The sequence below is a fragment of the Falco cherrug genome, chromosome 3, assembly GCF_023634085.1.
Source record: "Falco cherrug isolate bFalChe1 chromosome 3, bFalChe1.pri, whole genome shotgun sequence".
Taxonomy (NCBI): Eukaryota; Metazoa; Chordata; class Aves; order Falconiformes; family Falconidae; genus Falco; species Falco cherrug.
In genome coordinates, this window is record NC_073699.1 from 113,354,800 (window position 1) to 113,371,259 (window position 16,460).

Below are 16,460 nucleotides of genomic sequence, written 5' to 3' on the forward strand. Positions count from 1 at the left end.
CGTGCCCCTGGGCGCCCGCCCCTCCGTGCCGTGCCCCGCACCGCGCGGCCGAGCCCGCACGCTGCCGCCGCCCCCGCCCCCGCCCCTGCCCCAGGGCTGCGGGTCCTGCCGCGCCCGGGCCCCGCGCTTCGCCCCGCGCCGGCGGCTCCCGCCGCGCTCCCCGCCCGCCCGCAGAGCCGCGCCGCTCCCGCGGGGCAGGCGGCGGCGATGGCAGCGGGCACCGCGGCCGGGCCGGTCCCGGCGGGCGGCCCTGCGCTGCTAGCGCGCCCCGGGTGCGGGCTCCCCGCGCCGTGCCGTGCGGGGGCCGCCGCTGGCTGCGGGGGCCGTGCCGGGGCCGGGGCCGCCCCAGGTGAGCCCGCCGCCCCCCGGCCGGCCCCCTGCGGCCCCGGCCCCGCACCTGCCCCCGGCGGCGGGCCCGGCACGGGGGCGTGTCCGCCGGCTGCCAGTCACCGCCCCCCGCGGCGCCCGGCGCCCGCCCCCGGCCCCGCTGCCAAAGTGACTCGGGGAGGACCGGCACGGCAATGACATCAGTGCTTTAAACAACTTGTTATTCGGGAGCAATCAGCTGCAATTAGGTATTAATTAAGTATTATGAAAGTTGATTATTTAAGTGAATTCGGCTTTCGTCTCTCCGACTATGGTAAGTACAGCACAATTGTCCTTTTCCTGCCCCCGGTCCCCCGCCCGCCGCCCGGCGCAGCCCCCGCTCGCTGCGGCCGCCGGTGCCGGGCCCCCCGCGCCGGCGGTGCGGTGCGCAGCTCCCCAGCCCGGCGGCCCCCGCCGCGCGTCTCGCCCCTCCGCCGCCGCGGGGCTGGGCGCTGCGGGCAGTTCCGCCGGTGCCGGGCCGGGGCCGCCGCCGAAACTTTTACCGGCGCCGCGGCGGGATCGCGGTGCGGGGCGGTGCGAGGGGCGGCCGGGCCGAGCGGGGTGCGGGGGCGGCACCAGGTGCTGCCGGGGGCTCGCAGCCTCTTTCACTTTTCTTTCACTTGTTTTACGGAAGTTGGCTGCCGCCGCCGCTCCGGCCCCGCTCCCCCTGCCCGGCGGGGGCGGGCGGCGAGGTGAGCCGGGGGCTCCGCTCCGCAGGGTCCTTTCCGCAGCGCGGCGGCCCCCGCGGGCCGGGCCGGGGCGGCGGGGCACGGCGCGGGCGGCCGGGGAGGATGCGGAGGGGAAGTTTACGGGGGTTTTGAAATGATGCTGCGTTTATATTTGTTGTGAGTTGTGTGGGCTGTTTTCTCTTTCATTTCTTTCCCCTTCTGAGCTCTGGCGTCTCGTTGGTAAAGGTTGCTTGTCAGGTTCCTGTGCTGTCTAAATGAAAAGGAATTTAATTTATTTGGGACAAGGCAGTGTCAGATGAAGAGGCTGCTTATTACATTTAATGAGTATTTTTTCTTTTTTTCAACCTGGGCATATCTGGGATGGGTTTGTTTTTGTCCTTCCATGTGAGGTGTAAGAGACCTCCCCCACCCCTTCACATCTGGCTGGGAGGAGGAAGGTGGCCAGGCTGGGGCAATGTTATGGTTTTAGATTACAGGCCACGGTACTGGGGCCGGGCGTGTTTTTGGTTGTAGCTTTTCGTGGTGCGTCCATGGTTTTTGGTCAGGTATCAGGACGGGGAACAGGGCCTGGCCTGGTGGTGGGCTGGGCGGGTGCGTGGGCTCAGCTGGGTGGGGTGGTGGCCAGGGCTCCGTCAGGCTGGCCCCGATGGCAGCCGGGCTCCTCAGGGCTCAGTGTGCCAGCCCTTGGCCAGCCTGGGGCAGGGTCTCCTGTGGATTTCACAAAGTGGGCAGATTCAGAGCGTGGTAGGGATCCCTAGGGCCACATTACCTCCCTCTTTGGGACCCAGTCCCACCACTGTGGACCCATACCTGCTAACACAGCCGTATCTGCTCCTCCAGAATGGTGTAAACCATGCTCTCCCATTAAAAAACTAAATGGCAGCGATGGGCCAAACAGGCCTGCACTGGCGATGCGCTGTGGTCTGGGTAATTACTGCTGGAGTGTATGTGTACGTGTGTGTGTGTGTTGCTTTTTTTAATAAGGAGTAAGATGGTAATAAACTGGTTGATGATTGACTGGGCCTGAACTATGTACTCTGATGTTGTGATTGAGAGGATAATTTTGTCATCGTTTATTTCATTTATGTATTTATTTCTATCATTGATATCAGGAACCAAGCGGCTCAGGAGCTGCTTCCACCCGCGAGTGTGACACGCTGGCTTTGGTTGGGTCCAGCCGTGGGCGTGTGGCTGCCTCCCTTCTAGATCAAGGAGCTGGGAGGCTGCGTGGGCAGCCCAGGAGTTAAGGATGTGGTGAAACTGCAGGAGGGCAAATGCTTTAAAGAGTAGTAAACAGTGATTTAGCTAGCCCTGATCTCCATCTCCAGGAGCCGTGGCAGTGCGGAGATGGGATCTGCAGGCAGCTGCCTGGATGCTGCCGGCGGGGCTTGGCCCGGGGCGGCCGTGCCCTCCCGGGGAGCAGTGCCCCCTGCCGGCTGAGCCTGGCGCTGCCCGGGGGCCCCCATGCCCGGCCCCCCAGCCCGGCTCCCCCAAAAAGGGACGGTAGAGCTGGCCCTGGTCCCCCAAAAAGGGACCTTCCCTCTTCTTGGGAGTGCTGTGAGCGCTCGGCCTTCCTGCCACTGCACCCAGGTAGTGCGTGGGCTTTGGGGCGCCGGTATGGGAACCTGGGCCTGCAGTGAGCCATGGAAATGAGGATCTGGGAGATCTGTTTAAGTCAGCATTACGGTCTGTGTGTGGGTGAACCCGTCTTGTCATGATCTTGGGGCAAAGACCTGCCCCATAATCACCACCTCTAACCCTTATCTACTCGGGCCAGCTTATCTCCCGCAGTCGCTGCCTCTTGAATGCTCTCCAAGCCCCATGGCTGTGGCTCCCCCGAGGCAGTGCCCTGAGGGCTGCTCACACGAGCTGCCAGCTGGCAGAGGCAAGTCCAGAGGGGTTTCTTTCCCAGAGGGACTCAGCATGTGGGGTCTGACAGTCTGCTCTTGTGGAGGGCTTTCTCAGCCCAGTCAATCCTTGCATGGACCTTCTAGGGCCAGAAGTGGTAAAGGGCTGGAAAGAATTCATGGACTGAGTCCATGTGCCCAGGATCGTGGCAAGATGTTCTATGATTCTATGTTCCCTACATGTGACTTTCTGTAAGTCTGGTTGTAAATATCTTGAGTGACTGGGCACCTGTCACTTCCTTTGGGAAACTGTTCCCCAGCCTAATTATCCCTGGTATGAGATTGCAGGAACTGATCTCAGAATGGAGACTGAGAAACCTATGGTAAGTGGGTGGAGAAACACCTAATTTTCCACTCAAAGAGCCGTTTTGTGTCTTTGTTCTGTCACATCACTGTTGTTTGAAACACCCAGTGGATAGGAACATCACCTCTGGGCTGGTGCCAACTCTTCTGTTTTAAAAAAAAATAAAATTTAAAATTATTTTTGGCAGCGCAGATTTTTGGAGAGACGTTGGCTCGGTCAAGGTTGGTATTCCTGTGCTGAGCTCATGATCTGCAGAAGGTTCACAAGCAGTTTGTTTGGGTGTTGAGGCCGCATTCCAGTAGTCCTGTGAGATGCTTGTTGGGTGGAAAGCATTCAAGTGCTTAAGTCTACCTAGTGAAGACCCTTCCTTGAGAGAAGGGTTTACCCAGGCAGGGATTAACCTTCTCATCATGGTGGTAAGCAGGGCCCAGCTATTACTTGAAGAAGGTGCTTCAAAGCCACTTGAAGTGTGTAGGAGTGTTTCTACTGGTTTGGTGCTATAGAGCGATAACTCACAGAAAGACCGGAAAACTGATCCCTGAGATAATAAACTTCTGTTTCCCTGCCTGCACCCTGGCTGCTGGGTCCTATTCCTTCCAAACCAGGTCTGCTACCAATGAGTGGGGTCCGCTAATGCGTGCAGGTACTGCATCTTCCGCTGTGAAACACAGTGCCCAAGAAAGGGAGGGGCAACTTGTACTAAAACAGGCTCTGAATGATACAGATACCTCAGCTGGAAGGGATCAAATATTTAATATGTAGCTTCCGTATCATGGGTTTCTCTTTCTGTTTTCCTGGACTATTTATGCTTCCACTCCGAGTCCTCCGTGCCACTATGGGAAAGGCCTATCTGATCTTGGAATTTATTTCAGGGCTTTTGCCTTGTCTGTCCCACTTCTTGTGCTGCCAGAGCGCTTGGCTGCCTTCACAGCAAGAGCCTTTGTGGCCACTTTGACTCTCCCTCTGACATCAGATCATACCCCTAGGCTGCTGTGTAACGTACAGTTTAGGTTTCCCTCTGAAAAGTTGATTGAAAGTATGTGGAAATTAATGCAGAGTCTTGTGGGAGGTGAAGACAAGCATTGCTGTGCTGCATGTCCAACCTCCACCTGGGCTCCTTCCCTCCCTCCCAGGGTTTGAAGACACGGCCGTTCCCAGGGTTTGGAGAGCTCAGGTGCCACCCAGGGCTCAGCTCCCAGAAGCGCTGACATTGCAGAGGCTGCGCTGGCCGATCCAGCTGGGGTTTGGGAGAACCAATGTCCTCGTCCTCAGCTGCACTTTGCAACGCAGAGGGGGCAGAGGAGGCTTGGCTGGAAGCAGGGGAGGGGCAGAACCTACCGCCAAAAGTCCCACACGGCACCGTCTCCTCCCCTCTGGTTCAATGCGGACTGGATCAATTTGGACGTCTTCAGCAATAAAAAATGCCGATGTCGTCCTAATTCACCAGGCCCCGAGATGACAGCAAATTTACATTTTTTAATTAAACTAGCAGCCAGTTTTTATGAGAGGGGGCTGGGTTATGCAAATCAAATGGTTGTGTACGAAAGATTAGGAGAGTTTGGGAATAAATTCCACAAATGCTAATAAAAAAAAAAAAAGAGAAAATGAGAGGGGGGAGAGAGAGGGACATTGTTCCATTAGCCCCTTTTAGACTGATTTCCCTAGGGAGAAAGCAATGGGGGGTGAGAGATGGAGGCAGCTTTCAGAGACAGGTAAAATCCATTTTGAGGATTGAGAGCCCCCTGGACCAGGACCTTGTTGCTCCCCATTTCCTCTCCCAGGGCTCGCAGGGGAGATGGAGGCAGACATCAGTAGCAAAAGAAAAACTTGCTAGCTTCTAATCCCCGTTCCTGCTTGACCAGTGATCTTACAGGCTGAGGCTGGGGAGCTGCCTTGGGTGACTGCAGCCTGGTTGAGGACATGGAGGAGATGCGTGGTGCATAGCTGCTGGAGGGGCACGGGTGGGTCGAGGGCCAGGCCAGGTGATGGTGGTGTTGCAGGAGGGCAGACGTGGCAGGGTAACAGAATGGTCCCTGGATGGGCAAAGCCCAGACTCTGGCCATAAGTGAGCACTGAAGCAGCTACCCAGGGCTGCTTCGGATGGGGAGCGTCCTTGGACTGACAGGTGGGACACGGGGCAGTGCCAGTGGCGGGGATCAGGACCCTGGGGCTTCCCCCTTGCTTCTGTGCAGCGTTTGCTGGTGGGCTCCCGGTCCCTGGCGGGAGCTTGCTGGTTAGGCAGACAGTAAAACCGATCACAGGTGCAGGGCTGGGCTGCTGTTCCACATAAGCACAGGCTTCATCTGTGGAGCAGAGTGTGTTTTGGAGAGGGCTAATGATGCTCTTCCCTCCCCAGACTGTAGGACCCTGTTGCCCATTCACAGGGTTCTCAGTGGCCGAGTCCAGCTGTTAACTTCTCTTCCCAGTGTGTTAATCCGGCACCAGCCTTCTCCACTTTCTCAAGAGACTTCCCATCTTTCTTCATATGACAATTCCAGAAAATAAGTTTGTCAGGCCTTTTTGAGAACAAATAGTTACAATGAACCAAAACCATGTACTTCACTTCTGTAAAATATGTTCTTGTTCAAGTTTCCCAAAGAATTCTGAGTTCTCATTGCCTTTTGGGGGTTAGGTGTGGTGGCCAAGTACCAAAGCAATTGTTTGCTCTGCCACGGAGAAACACAACCAGAAAATGTCTGGAGGCTGGGAAACTGCTTAAAGCTTCCAGTCCTAAGGCAGTTTCATGCTCAGAATAAAAGCTGAACAACCCATGTAGGCTGGCAAGAGAGAGCAAGGGGTGGAGAGAAGGAGATACAAGGGAAAAGGATGGGAAGATGAAAAAGTCACTGGGTGCACTTTATGGCAATCCCCTGAGGATTTGGTGCCTCACTCGAGAATTTTGCCATCCATTCCTGGTTTTGGGGTGTGAAATGATGATTCATCTACATGCACATGTTTTGCTTTGGAGAGGTGACATTTTAGTAGAGCTTCTTGTGAAATCAATAAAAACACCATGCTCTACTAGAGTGTTTCTGGAGGTGTTCCCCACACCCAACACCTACGTCCCCGTCACCCTGTCCTGCACATGCACATCCGCCCCGGACACTTGCGCACCCCTGTGTTCCTGGACACTCGTGTGCCCTGTGTCGGCACTGTGCTGAATTTCGTGTTTCCCAAGTTGCTGTCTCACGACATCGCCTTCCTCTGCACATGGCTCTATGCCCTTGCGTCATCGTGATGATGAGAGGATCTTTCTTAGCAGCAAGGGGAGATTGGTCTGGTCTGTGCCCTGCATGTTAGTGCTGCTGCAGTGTGTCCCCCACCGTTCCTGCTGCCCAGGGGGAGCGATGGCCTTGGCGGTGGGCTTGGTCCGCAGCCGCAGGCAGGCAGGCAGTTGTGCGGGGGATTTTTGTAACGCAAGTTTCTGAGCTGAACTAGTGCCAAGTTCAGCCTAAATCTAACAAAGAGAGTTCCAGAACAGGTCTGTGAGATGTGGCAGAGTCTGAAGATTTTGGTGTAGGATGAATAACTCCTGATCTATGAAGTGGGCATAATCATACTCCCCTGTGCAGCCCAGAGCCAGGGCTGGGCACTTCAGTGATGGAGATAAGTGAATGAGGCCTGGCTGCGGTCCATGGATGAGTGCGGGGGTCGGGCTGCAGCGCTCCTCCCTCCGGCCGGGGTGTGGTGGCTGGGGTGTGGGAGAGCGGAGCCAGCTCCCACTTCCCGGGAGCTCCTGCACCCACCTGACCCGTGGCACCCTCGACGTCCCGGCAGCTGCAGCGCCGCAGGCTGCAAGCACCCGTGGGTCCAAAGTGAGCTGTCATGGACCCGCAAGGGGGGCTCTCTGGCACCTGGGCAAGGAGGTGCAGAGCTCCAGCTGGGCTTTTCCGTTGTAATGGTGCCGTGGTGTCAGCCCCTCTCCCAACACTGGCTGGGCCAGGGCAGAGCAAAGGAAGAACCAGGAACTTTTAGCTTCCATACATGGGAAACTGTCAAAAGCCAGGTAGCAACACCAGCTTTCGTCTGGTATTTCCAGAAAAACCCGGCAGGGCCTGGCATCCCAGGGCATAATTTATTATGGAAAAATAAAATAATAAAGTCCCAATCCCTTTGAGGCCTGAGTCATAGAAGCATCTTCTCATTAAAGCAGCTCCACCTCTCCGCATGGTGTTTGCCAGCACCATCCATGCCTGTAAGAATCCACTCCCTGAGCCGGCTCGCCCAGGGCAGCCCTCCTCCTCCTTGCTGCCTGTGCTTCCCCAGCACCCCTCTCCTCCAGCACCCCTTCCCCTATCTGGAGGAGCACGAGCAGCTCCACACAGCAAGCCAACTTCTCCCCAGGCCTCCCTTCTTGGAGCCAGTGGCATGTTTTGATGGTGTGTTTTGTAGACAAATGTCTTCATCTTTTCACCCACCTTCCACCCCCTGTGCTATCATGTTCTCTGGGCATGGCCCTGGCTCCCGCATCCCCCTCTCCCTGCCACGTGGTGTGGAGGTGTGTGTGGTATCTTTCCATGGCTTGAAGCTCTCTTTCAAGTGGCCCTCTGCAAGCAGGGAAAGGAGAGGAAGCTGCTCCTGGAGTAATTACCATCTGCATGTCCCGAAGGCAGGCAGCAGATGTTAGCAGAGGAGGACCGGATTGGAAGAGGGTGAGGGAACAGAGGCTGGGGAGAGAGGGTCTGATTTTTCTTCTTGATTGCGTATGAGTATTTTCAACAGAAGCTCAGTAGGACAAGAATCAGAGTTTTGCAAGCTGATCCATGCACTTGGAAACTTTCAGAGAAAGTTCCTTTGCTTGCTCTTGCTGTGCTTTCAGTCATTCACCCTTGCTTTTCTCAGCCTTTTTCTATGCTGCACTGTTTTAACTTCTCTTGCTAAATAGCTTTCCTTTATGTCCTCCTTCCTCTCCTCATTCCCACAGACCCGTCACTCTTTGTCACCCTCCTGGACTTCCCATTCTGCCTTTGATTCTGTCTTGGTTTCCCTTTCCTTCCTCCCCCCTGGCCCTCCACCTCCCTTCCATTATCTTACTCTCTTTATTTTTCATTTCCCCATTTGTCTGTGGGCTGATATTCAGATGAGCAAACTTCTTCCAGTTAAAGGAGGTCATGAATATTACGATTTTTCTATCAAACAATGAAATATGGCTCAAATTACTCTAAAGAATAGGGCCCTTTTCATAAACCACCTGCTGTTTTTTTTGAAAGAAAGCACAACCACTCGCCTGTGTGCTTCAAGCAGTTGTCTCTCATCTCCACCTCGCCAAGCTTTGCCATTCCAATTTCTTCCTCTGAATTTGCTGCTCTTGGTGGAGTATGTCTGCTCTTCCCAGACTGCCAGCACCCAATGAGTCTGGGTTTGGGCAGGTTGGGACAGGAAGGTGATTCTGGCAGGATCCTCACTACTTTGAATGATGGTTTGTGATTGTGCTTTTTTGATTGCGGTGTGTTTATTTTGGGGTTTTATTTTTGTTTTCAACAACATTTTGGTCTGAAACTCATTACCTCTCAGCTTGACAGAGAGAGGGATCTCATATTCAGATGTTAGCACTCAGCGGGGTGTGGAAATGCACAGACACCACTGCCTTCTCCTTGTCTTGCTGCTGTGGACCAGCCCTCTCTCCCCATGGTGAGGAGGGCTGTGGTGGAGGTGTCCTGCTCAGGCCTGGACACCAGCCTGGGGCTGTGCCTTCACGGTAAGCCTCTGTGTGTGCCGAGGCTGAGCTGAGCTCTCGTTCCAAACTGATCTGTCAAGGCTGTCAAGGCTCACTGCTGAGGCTGGGAGTTCAGTTTGTCTGGCTGTTCCCAGTGAGGTGAGGGCCATGTATGCAGCACCCCAAGAGAGAAGTTAGAATAGATCAGTGCTGGAGGTGAGCCCCTGAGCCAGGCAGGTCCCCTGGTGGGGACAGGGGTCCGCACTGCTGTCCTCTTCCTCCTGGCCACGTGGCTTCGGAGCAGGAGCAGTGAGGACAGCAGCTGCAGATGCCTTTCCTCCTGAGACCTTAGAAAGCCAGGTATGTGCTCCATGACATCCTGCTTTGCCTGTGGTCCTGGCTGGGCTCAGCCGGACAGTGCCCTGCCTTTGCCAGCACCGGTGCGGCTTGGCCCTTAGCCCTTTAGTGGGGATGAGAGGAGTGGTGGAGCTGTGCCCCAGGGGCTGGAAAAGTGCGGGCAGAAGGGTCTCTGCACTCCCTCGGGAGCTGCTGCAAGGCAGGTGGGCAGTGCCACAGAAGGGGACAATAGAGGACACCAACTTGTCTCAGACTTGCATTTTGTTTTCAGTCCAGCCTATTTATATTCATCACAGTTGCTATTTTTTCCCCCAGTTACATGAATGTGTCTTGCCCTTGCTACCTTCCATCTTCCCTGAGCAAACCTTGCCATTTTTCACATGTCTGTCTGGGAGGTGCATGGCATCCTCCCGCGTGGGCAGAGACCACTCTTCTCCAAGGAAGCAGCTGCCCCGGCGGTGTGCTCCTTCCAGGAGCCCGGCCCAGCCCTCCCGCCCTCTCCCACCTGGCCCCACGTTTCCCTGGACAGAAACGGCATACACCGCCTGGGCTGTGTGAGCACGGAGTTTGTTTTGCCAGGGTGACCTGTTTAATCATCTCATTTTCTGGTGGCCGTTTATTCCTCGTTTCCACGGTTACAGCCCCATTAAGAGGAGAAGCAATAAGGCAGCGAGTCAAACAGGTAATAAAAACATTAAAGCCATGTGCGCATTGGGAAGGAGGGAGGGCGAGCAGCACTCAGTGAGACGAGACAGGCCATGCCAGGGAGACAGAAGGGTTGCAGGGAGCTTGTGCTGCACAGTGTGGTAACACCCAACTCAGTTCCCAACCTCTGCAGGGGCCTGGCTGCCAACACAGCATCCCACAGCATCCTACCCCTCTCCCTTGGATTGTGCTGCCATGCAGGACAGTGTCACTGCCACCGGTGCACTGCTCACACCATTGCTGTGCTGCTAATGCAGAGCTGCGAGTAGCCAAAAGCACTTGAAATCAGAGTATTTTTGCAACTATATTATATCTCAGGGCTGTGGCTGGAAATGAGTCTGGCAAAACTCATAACTTGCTGTTTCTGTTTAGTTACGGTGATGCTGGTGGACCCAAACATTTGCCATTGTAATGGCTCTACCATGGTACTCATTGAGGTACCTGTATTACTGATGTCAGCTGTACTGGTGCCCTGAGGAGCGTGGCTCTGCAGAGCTGTGCTTCTGCACAGTTCCTAAAGTAGTACTAACTGTTAAAAATACTACCCTAATGCATTTACAACTGGCTACCTAAGCCAACACCACCCAGAGTATCACGGCAGTGGTTTGAGGCTTTCCTAGGTAGAATAAGTATCTGTTTATGGAAGGGTGTATTTCTGCAACCTCCAGGAGAAGGTCAGGCTCCATGGAAACAGGATAGCTAGGTCTCTGCTCCGTGGCGGCATGGGGGTTGCCAGCCTGTGACTGCAGTGTGGGGAGCGGTGGGGGATGCCTTATGACCATAGCTAGAAATGAAGGGAGAGCTGTGGAGGGCAGGCAGCATAGCTGTGAATTACCTCTCTCCTGCCAGCAGGAATCCCCAGATTTCTGCTTTTCCATTGTGGGCTCATAAAAGGAAGGTAGCAACATTAAGCAACCTAAAGCAACTACTCTAGAGTGAGGAGAAGGCAAAGAGTCCTGATGTCTCAAGAAAAAGGAGGGAATTGCCTTCAGAGCGGCTCACTTTCCACCAGGCAGTGTTCCTCAGGGGTCTCAGTAGGTGGGAGCCTTTTTTCACTATATGCTTGTTATCCCAAACCTGACTTTGTCCACAAGGAGATTGTGGCCTGTCTCTCTGGGGAGATTGCAGGCTAGATGTGCTCTTGGGCATAAAATCTGACTACAAAAGCCAGCAGAGTTACTTTTCCTTATCATTTCCCAGTGGCCATGGAGGCCAAGCGGCACTGGCTCTCAGGTGAAGAGATGTTAGTGAGTGAATTGACATTTTTAATACTTGTCTTTCATGTGAGGGCCAGTAGCCATCTCTGATGGTCGAATGGAGATTGAAGTGATGTCACTAAGAAATAATTTTAAAACTTCCTTGGACGCTGTAAGCCAGAAGCTTGGATTTTCAAAGTCACGCTGCGTTGGCCAAATTTTGTTTCTTTGGAGCTGGAGGTTTATCAAAATTGCCACATCTCGGAGCAGCAAGGAAGGTTGGGCTCTCTGGAGACCTGCCCTGGGCTGGAGAATATAGACTTTGTGAAGCTGCTCTTCGTTTCAGACAGTCTGTAGGATTGGTCTGTGAGCTGACTTGGTAATTATGAAGACGATTCTCCAGGACTCACTCCCTCTTACTGTAGTGATGTGAAAGGCCCCATCCGTTCCTGAGAGTGGGGAGAGGGGTTTGACCTTCCTCTGTGTGATCTCTGGCTACGCTGTGTTGTGCTGCGTGTTACACAGGGTAGGTACAAACTCTGATGCTTTATGCAAGCTGCTTATAAGTAATGGGCTTAGGAAAAACAAGCAAACTGCGTAGCTGAAAACTCCCCTGCTCCAGATGGGTTTGAGCTGCCAGGTCGCTGTCGTAAAGGAGCAGGTGCCTACAGGCTGGAAGGGTTCTGGCCTTTGAACGAGGGTGTGTTTCACTGTGGATGAAGAGGTTAAATATAACAGTCTCCTTCATATAGGGAGCATATAGCCCTAACAACAGAACAAAAATAACTCAGAAAAGCAAACAAGAGAAGAGAGCAAGAAGGTAATCATGGAAATGCAGGGAAACGGAGTAAACTAACTGAAAGGATGTTTTACCTGCTAGCTTTTCTCTGTGGGAATAGTCTGCCTCATTACAGCCCCACTTTGCCATGCTGGTTTTTTTATTTTATTTATTTCTGTCATTGTTTTGGGTTTTATAGTTTCTTTTCTCTGGACTTTATCAGGAAACATATTTGTGGTGAGTGCCTGTGAAAGGGCCTGGCTTGCTGAGTAAATGTTCAACGTGGAAATGAGCTGTGTGACCTTGAGGGGGGGAGAGGGAGGAAAGCTGAGAGAAATTCATAAAAAGCTGAAAAAGAAAAGAACAAGGAGAAGGGAGGGGAGAGGAAAAAAAGATAAAAGGCCTGGCCGAACTAGAAGAAGTCACACAGGAGAGAAATATTGGTCTTTCTTGTTAAAGCGGTGATTGGACATGTAGTATTAGACATCTTAAAGAGGCCCGATTCTCAGCTGTGCTAAGCACTGACACTTTGAAAAATAGGCCCATTTAAGGTGACTCCAGTTGGGCAACAAAAGTCAGTAGTCACTTTAGATCATCTTGGCCTGTGTTCAGAAGGGTGAATTTTATCCTTGGCAAAAGGCCAGCGGGAGGCCTTTCTGTGTACTGTTCCCGTTCCCAGAATAGGACCTGGGGTGGCTCCTGGGCCTCACGCCGGTCCTTTGGGGCAGGGGCAGGAGCCTCTGTCCCGAGGCGCTGAGCCGAGCCTCGGCCTGCCCTCCCCACGCCGGGGGCAGCGGTCACCAGCTGGCCTCATGTGGCACAGCCCCCGTGTTCTCGGGTTCATAAACTGGGCCTGGATTTATTTGTGGAGTTTTGTGGGAGCTGTGGGTGTTTGGGAAAGGTGCCAGACAGCAAAGGCCCCTGTCCTCAGTGCAGGGCTGGTAAGGAGCCACAGTGCAGGCTTCCCCGGCACGCACAGGGTCCCTCTGGTGTGTGTGGTGGAGGTGTAGGTACTCACTTTTGGGAACTGGCAAGGATCTCAGTCAGAAAAGACCATGAAAACACTGTTGTGAGGAAAATGAGTAAGAAAATTTGGGCAGAAACATGCTGCCATTGCTACTGGAGATCAAGATGTGAAGTCCAAACACACTCTGGAGTTTGGGTTTCCAGAACTGCGAGGTTTGCACTTGAAGGCTTTTACTTCAGTCCCACATCTAGTCCTGGATGATCTAAACTGGATTTTAGAATTGTATTGTAGGGATTGGAGAGAGGCGAGCACTGAGTTTTTGCAGGTTTGTATTTTTCTTTCTGTGTGGGATGTTCTCTAGGGTGTCCTTAGTATCTTGATGACACCAGTGCGGGGAAGCCCCTCGGCTCTTCAGCTGCAGCATTTAGCTCTCGGCTGCCCGTTCCGTGCGTCACAGCAGGGAGCTGGGCACAGGAGGAGCTGGCACCCAGCAGTCATGGGGGACTGGAGCAGAAACCCTTGCACTGGTCTCCGGGCAGCTGATGACTTCAGCTATTTTTTTGTTGTTTGAATGCATGAAAAATGTTTGGATGCGTTTAGGATCCCCTTACAGCTCATCATATTGTCATTTCTTCGGCTCCCCAAATTCTCTTCATTTTCAAGAGGGGAAGTCTAACTTCACTGGCATCAGCACAAAACAAAATAGCTGCACTAACGATCTTTGCATACACATCTTCAAATTTTTCGTCATTTGGCGGGGGGTGGGGGTGTGTGTGATTTCTTTCTGCAAGCCTGAAAATTGTAGAATTAGATTTTCATTGCTCATATGGGAGAGCCCTACTGTGTAGAGGAGAGCGTTTTTTGATTTCTTTCCAGTTGGAGTGTGTGAAATAGTAGTGAAGAGTCTTTTCTAGCGATGACCTCAAAGTAATTTCTATAGCAGTGCAATGTGATGTCAGACAGACAGTATGCAGCTGGGTGGGAAGTGCAGACAGTGGGGGCATGAGTGCCTGACACAGGGGAAAACCAGCATAAATAAAAAACATTAGTCCAAGGCTTTGGGGGGGAACTAGAACAAAGTCACCAGTGCAGGTGCCAGCGCAAGGAACTGTAACTGTACATTTAATAGCTTCGGATGTTTGCTTTTATGTGACAGTTGCTGTTCAAGCAAGCAGATTGGAGAATTCCAGACTTGCATGGATTTCAGGGATTTTATTTGTATGTGTTCTGTACAAGACATTAGTGGGGTGGGAGCACAGGGAGTGCATGAAGCAGGAGGAGGGCCCAGGATCCTGCTTCTCCCTGCCCTCGCACTCACTATCCCACACACCTTGATTTATCCACACATGTTCGTTTGCTGAGCTGAGCCTTCCCCGCATTCCTGTCTCCTTTCTGTCCGCTGAAGTCATTCTTCCCCCAGACTCATCGCACTCACCTGCTCCCTGCTGCTCCTGCACCCCCAGGAGCATCCTCTGTCCCATTCCCGCATAGGCACATCCTCTGCCTCTCTGATGATGGTGCCTGGCACTGACCTGCTCAGCCAGGGAGCTCTGCAGCCTGACCCCATGCTGAAAGCCCCAACTGGAAGGCAAGCGGCTGTGCCCCATGCACCTGCCCTGCCTGGCCTCCCCTGCCTGGCTCTGGGTTCAACTGCAACTGTCCAAAGAGAACTGAAAGGCAGAGGCATGTTTTCACAGTTTATTCTCCAAAAGGAAAGCCTGCAAGGGGTGAGGGGCAGACTCCTTGCAGCGAAGGTGTTAACAAATAGCAGGTGATTAAACATGACAAGCAGTGACATTTCTGTGTGGGGTTCTCAGTACCAGCAATGCCAAGAATGAAGCTATAAACCCTGACATTTTGTGTTATGCACTGAGGTTTTTAATAGACATCTTTCTCTCCCTCCCCCCTGTTTATTTCTTTTATTCCTTTTTTCTGTTCTGTCCCCTTCCCCCTTTCCCTCTCCTCTCATCCTGACCCTCACCCTGGCTCTGCCCCAGCCCAAGTGCCCCACGCCTCCTCTTCCCATACCTCCCTCCCTGCCCTTATCTTTGCTTTCTTGCTTTACCAGACTCATTTGTCTGATGGCTTTCACTTTTTCTTTTGTTCCTCTCTTCTTCCCTGTATTCTTGTTACACTTTTCCAAGCTTTTTTGCTTTTTGTGGTGCCATTCCCCCTTCCTTACTCTTCTCTTCCTTCTCCTAACTCTGGTCTCTGCCATATGCACACACTTGCAGTCTTTCTCACACATATGCACTCCCACACTTCATTGCACACACACCGCCACTTTCAGCACACTTTTCTGCTCTCCCCCACGCACTCGCGCTCTCTCCTGCACCGTCTCTCACATGCGCTCGCACTTGCTCTTTTCTTTCTGTGCTTTCCCTCTCCTGCTCTTCTTTGTCTTTGTTACTCCCTTCTGCTGTCACCCTCCCTCTGTTCTTTTCCACTCTCTCCCCTTCTCCCTCCCTTTCCTTTCTCTTTTTGGGGCCTGATGTAATACGCTAACCATGGGCAGCCAGGCCAGTTGCTTGTCAGGGAGCAGGTGTCCCACCCCTGAGTGATGTTTTTGTTAATAACATTTTTGCCCTGACTCAGAAGCTGGCGTTTTGGAGATCGGTTGTTGGGTTTTTTTTAAGGACAGTAGCTGAGGAGGCTGTGCTTTTGGGAACAGTTGCTGGGTTCGTACTAAAAGGACTGCAACAGTTGCTCTGCTGAGCAGCACACGTTGGAACAACTGCGGATTCTCCCCCCGCCCCCCCCCCCCCCCCCCCCCCGCCCCCCATATCTATCCAAAGGGCATTTGGAGGTGACACCCAATGCACCGTCCCCGTTGCAGCCAGCTCTAATTGGAGCCAACAGGCTGCTGCAGGCTCTTGGCTTTAGGAACAGGGTGCTCCTGCCACCGGAGTTGGCCCTACCCAGCAGCCGGCTGTATTAGAAAAAAACTTTCCTCCTCTGCCTCTGCTGCCTTCTCCTGATGGGGCTGTGGGCCCAAAATTAGCAAAATGCTGGGGGTGACCCGAGCATTCAAACATAGAGCTCTCACAGAGCTCCACATTGCCAAGTCACCTGGTCTCCAGGGCTCAGCGGTAGTGGCCTGGCTGCGTGATCTGAACATAAGGAAGTGGTCTCCAGGCACAGAAAGGTAGAAAGGTTTGGTGGCAGTCGTCTGCTCCCCAGTACATGGCCTGCCTGGCTCACTGCATTTTACCAGGCTGTGATCTCCTTCGTGGAGAGGCCAGGGAACAATGCATGATGCTTCCCACTCAGCAGGATGGAAATTGCGTGGGCTGACCCATCAGAGCCTGTCTTCTCTGCTGAATCAGCCTGGCTATCAGCACCAGGGTCTGAACCTTCCCCATCTGGTGGCCCCAGTGACAGTCACACTGCCAAAGCCATCGTGAAGTGCCACGTGGGGACTTGAGGTATCTCCAAGAGGCTCTTTGAGCTGCACGGCAATTCCTTCTCATCCGGCTGTGGGAGTCTCTGCCTCTCTCCAGGTCCCTGGAGAGGATCTGTATGGAGCTCCTGGAGA

The 16,460-nt window shown here is 53.5% G+C and overlaps 1 protein-coding gene across 7 annotated transcripts in view; it reads left to right on the plus strand.

Annotated features, from left to right (window-relative positions):
• The window catches only part of CASZ1 (castor zinc finger 1), a 208,143-nt gene that overhangs the window by 112,444 nt on the left and 79,239 nt on the right, over positions 1–16,460 (plus strand). For 4 of the 7 annotated variants that reach the window (XM_055704049.1, XM_055704052.1, XM_055704050.1 and 1 more), the window contains exon 1: positions 496–640. The exons of 2 other annotated variants lie outside the window; for them this stretch is intronic. In XM_055704049.1, coding sequence (XP_055560024.1) covers positions 592–640 — 49 coding nt within the window. In that variant the 5' untranslated portion in view covers positions 496–591. Of the gene's footprint in view, positions 1–495; positions 641–16,460 lie in introns of those variants that run through there. One more of the 7 variants, XM_055704051.1, reaches the window with a different exon arrangement.